The sequence below is a fragment of the Poecilia reticulata genome, unplaced genomic scaffold (assembly GCF_000633615.1).
Source record: "Poecilia reticulata strain Guanapo unplaced genomic scaffold, Guppy_female_1.0+MT scaffold_221, whole genome shotgun sequence".
Classification (NCBI taxonomy): Eukaryota; Metazoa; Chordata; class Actinopteri; order Cyprinodontiformes; family Poeciliidae; genus Poecilia; species Poecilia reticulata.
The window spans coordinates 75,247-78,279 of record NW_007615024.1 but is presented as its reverse complement, the minus strand read 5'-3'; the positions used below and the strand labels follow the sequence as shown (position 1 = coordinate 78,279).

At 41.7% G+C, this 3,033-nt stretch overlaps 1 protein-coding gene across 2 annotated transcripts in view; it reads right to left on the bottom strand.

Annotated features, from left to right (window-relative positions):
• Positions 1–6: 6 nt before the first annotated feature.
• LOC103460273 (uncharacterized) overlaps positions 7–3,033 on the bottom strand; it is a 5,183-nt gene continuing 2,156 nt past the window's right edge. The window contains exon 2 of one of the 2 annotated variants that reach the window (XM_008402377.2): positions 7–1,727. In XM_008402377.2, coding sequence (XP_008400599.1) covers positions 1,656–1,727 — 72 coding nt within the window. In that variant the 3' untranslated portion in view covers positions 7–1,655. Of the gene's footprint in view, positions 1,969–3,033 lie in introns of both variants that reach the window. The other variant, XM_008402378.2, reaches the window with a different exon arrangement.

Below are 3,033 nucleotides of genomic sequence, written 5' to 3'. Positions count from 1 at the left end.
TCAGGAGCAAGATTACACCACTCATCAATCACATGGTCTCTGCTTTCCTCAAACTCTTCAAGGGCACTCTCAATCTCCTCACTGTTTTTCTCATATTTGTCTCTGTTTCTCTTGACAACACTTTTGACGGTTTCAAGGAGGTCTGAACCTGGTAGGCGGACACAGCCAGAKGAGTAAAAGGAYTCGTAGGTAGGAAGACTGACGCTTCGAATTTCAAACTCTGACYRATGAGGAAGKTACAGTCTCARTAATCTGGCATAAAACTGCTCCGGTTCCTTCTCTTTAGAACAATGATAGTAGCGGATGACGGAGGGCTTGTMATTTTTTCGCCTTGTTACAAATCCCAGCTGATTTAAAAGTGGTAAAACACCATTAGTGCTTGCCTTCTCTGAACTTACAAACCTGCAGGTAGCAGCGAAATCAGCCAAACACATTTCCTCATATTCTGGTATTTCAGGCCTTGCTTTGTACTYATCCGTCAAACTGGTCATCCATATATTGCAGGAATCCGATGGAATATCCTCCAAGAAAGACAGTGGCCGACTCATCTTTACAGGATTATCGTCTGTGGGTATGAACACAACACTGCGGGAACAGTTTTTCATCTTTAATCCACAGGCWCGAGCAACACACTCCTGAGCACTAATTTCTCGCTTTTTAGAGTACGCTTGCATGATCGCTTTCATTTCATCACACTCATTGACTCAGTCCATGTTTGAATTGTCAATCACTGTTTTCAGGTACYCTGACAGTCCACTTTCTTTCTTTGTGATGTATTTTGTTAGATACTGTATGCATGAGTAGGCATTTGGTATAAAAGACACATCGATGTTACTGTCCCAAGCTTTAAGCAGATGTGGATTGTAAGCATTTATCCAGCAATCTTTGGGACCACGCTTCAAGTAGATGCCAGTCTTTTTGTTCATGGTCTGAAGACAAGATTCATACTCTTCTAGTGTCAAGTGACACTGAGAAAGAATCTGCTCTAAACTCATGGAAGCGACTTCAGGTTAATTCAAGAGCTGCATCAAAGGTCTGAGTTTGGCTTTAGCAGTTTCAGTATCATTATTCTCACCTGGTCTGGAGATCATTGTGTTTCTGCAGGGGGGCTTTGGAAAACCAAATTGACAACCAGAGTTCACACTCTTGAAACAAGACCTGGTGTGTTTCTTACTGTGCCTCTGAACTTCAGAAACTTTCCGATATAGTTCTGGTTCTCTGTCTGGATCAGGAAGCTGTGCCGAGATGTATTTATCAACAAAATTACACACTGTTTTATCGTCTGACTCATCCAGCTGTGGAGCTCCTTCAACCCATAGCATCACATGGATGTGTGGACTTCCTCTGTGCTGAAACTCAACTCTGTAAAAATAGTCAATCACTTTTCCCAAAGGCTGAGCATCTCACAGCAGCAAATCTCTGAAAAGTGCCTCAACTCGTTTATCGAATAAATGCATGCAGGTGACAGGATTGGATCGCAGAATCTCAGACTTGGCGGTCCAGTCAAGAGCGTCAACATCAATTTCCTCACCTTGTTGCCTCTTTATGGATTGAATGATTTCAGGCCATCTGAACTCCGCAGCTGAAAACGTGACAAAAAAACAGGGGGTGCCAAGTTGACGAATTATACTGAACAAGTCGTTTGTTGTTCGGTGTCAGTATGCTGGAGTTCCTCTCAGCGGTTGCATAAATCTCAACGCGTCTTTATTTCTCACCAGTTTCTCAACCTCTCGTTTGTCCTGCAACATACCTGAGGTTATTCTGCGACCATCTCTGGTTCTGGTCTTTCCTTTTTGTAGCTGAATCGTCATGCTGTTGTTAGCCAAGTGTATCTCTGTCACAAACTGTGCAAAAAACAAGTATGTTGGGTCTCTGGCAAAGCGATTATCAACATGAAATAGCCATGACTTGAAATATCCACTTGGTGTCACTTTAATGAGTCTCCTTGTGTCCAAAGTGTTCTCTGATGTTGGAAATTGTTTCTCATACTCATCAATTTCCATGAGATCTGCTTCATCATAGTCATCCTCATCCATACTTACATCACTATTGTCATCGTCATCATCATCATCATCATCAGGAAGTGTAGGGTCACAAAGCTCAGCTTCATGTCTAATATTTATGTCCCGATACTCTGGATGAATCTGCTTAAGTTTTAATAATGCAGAGATTAGTTTAGACCAGGTTACTGTTTGAAAAAGCTGATGACCTCTGTAGGACAAACGTCGCTTCAATTTTACTCTCATCACTTGGGACTCGCTCCGAAGCCTGGGCAAGGCATTGACTGTCTCTTGGAGCTCTGATGGTACACACACAAAATTGCCCCTTATTAATCTTTGTCTGCCTTTTGGAAGCGGAATGATTTTTGCAAACGGTATGCACTTAGCAATTAGATGTCTTTCCAGAATATTCAAATCTGACAGCTCACTGGGAATTACTGCCAAGTCAAGTTTGTTAGCTGCTGCTAGCGGAGGCATGCGTCCTTTCTTTAGATGTCTGTGGCATGTGTGACAAATCCACTCTTGACTTCTCTCATGAGGAACTGTACACTGTCCATCCATGCAGCCTTCATCACAAACATGAATGTACTTGCCTGTCAAACACATCTGCTTTCTTTACATAATTCAACCTTTTACAGAGTTCTACTTGGTTGGGAAATGAGGACTTGTGACACACAGTGCACACATAAGTGAGGCCAGCCTTTATATTTGATCTGAAAACTGAAATGGCTTCATTAATCAGTCTGTTCTCTGGCATATTAGTTTGTGCAACACGTGTTTCAAGATTCTCCGTTTCTCTCTGAGGGAATCTTTTCATCTGTCTGTATTTTCACATTCAGTGCACATCTGTTCTTTTGCAGCATCCTGAATGAACTGTCTTTATTGTATTTGTCTCTCATTAGGGATTTCATCAGTTCTTTGAGTCTGAGCCTGAATTCTCTGTTTTTTGCATAAAGCTCAGTCATATAAGACCTCTGTCTCTGTCTAAATGTTGGATTATTTCTGTATAAATTTCTCATGTAGCTTTTCTGTC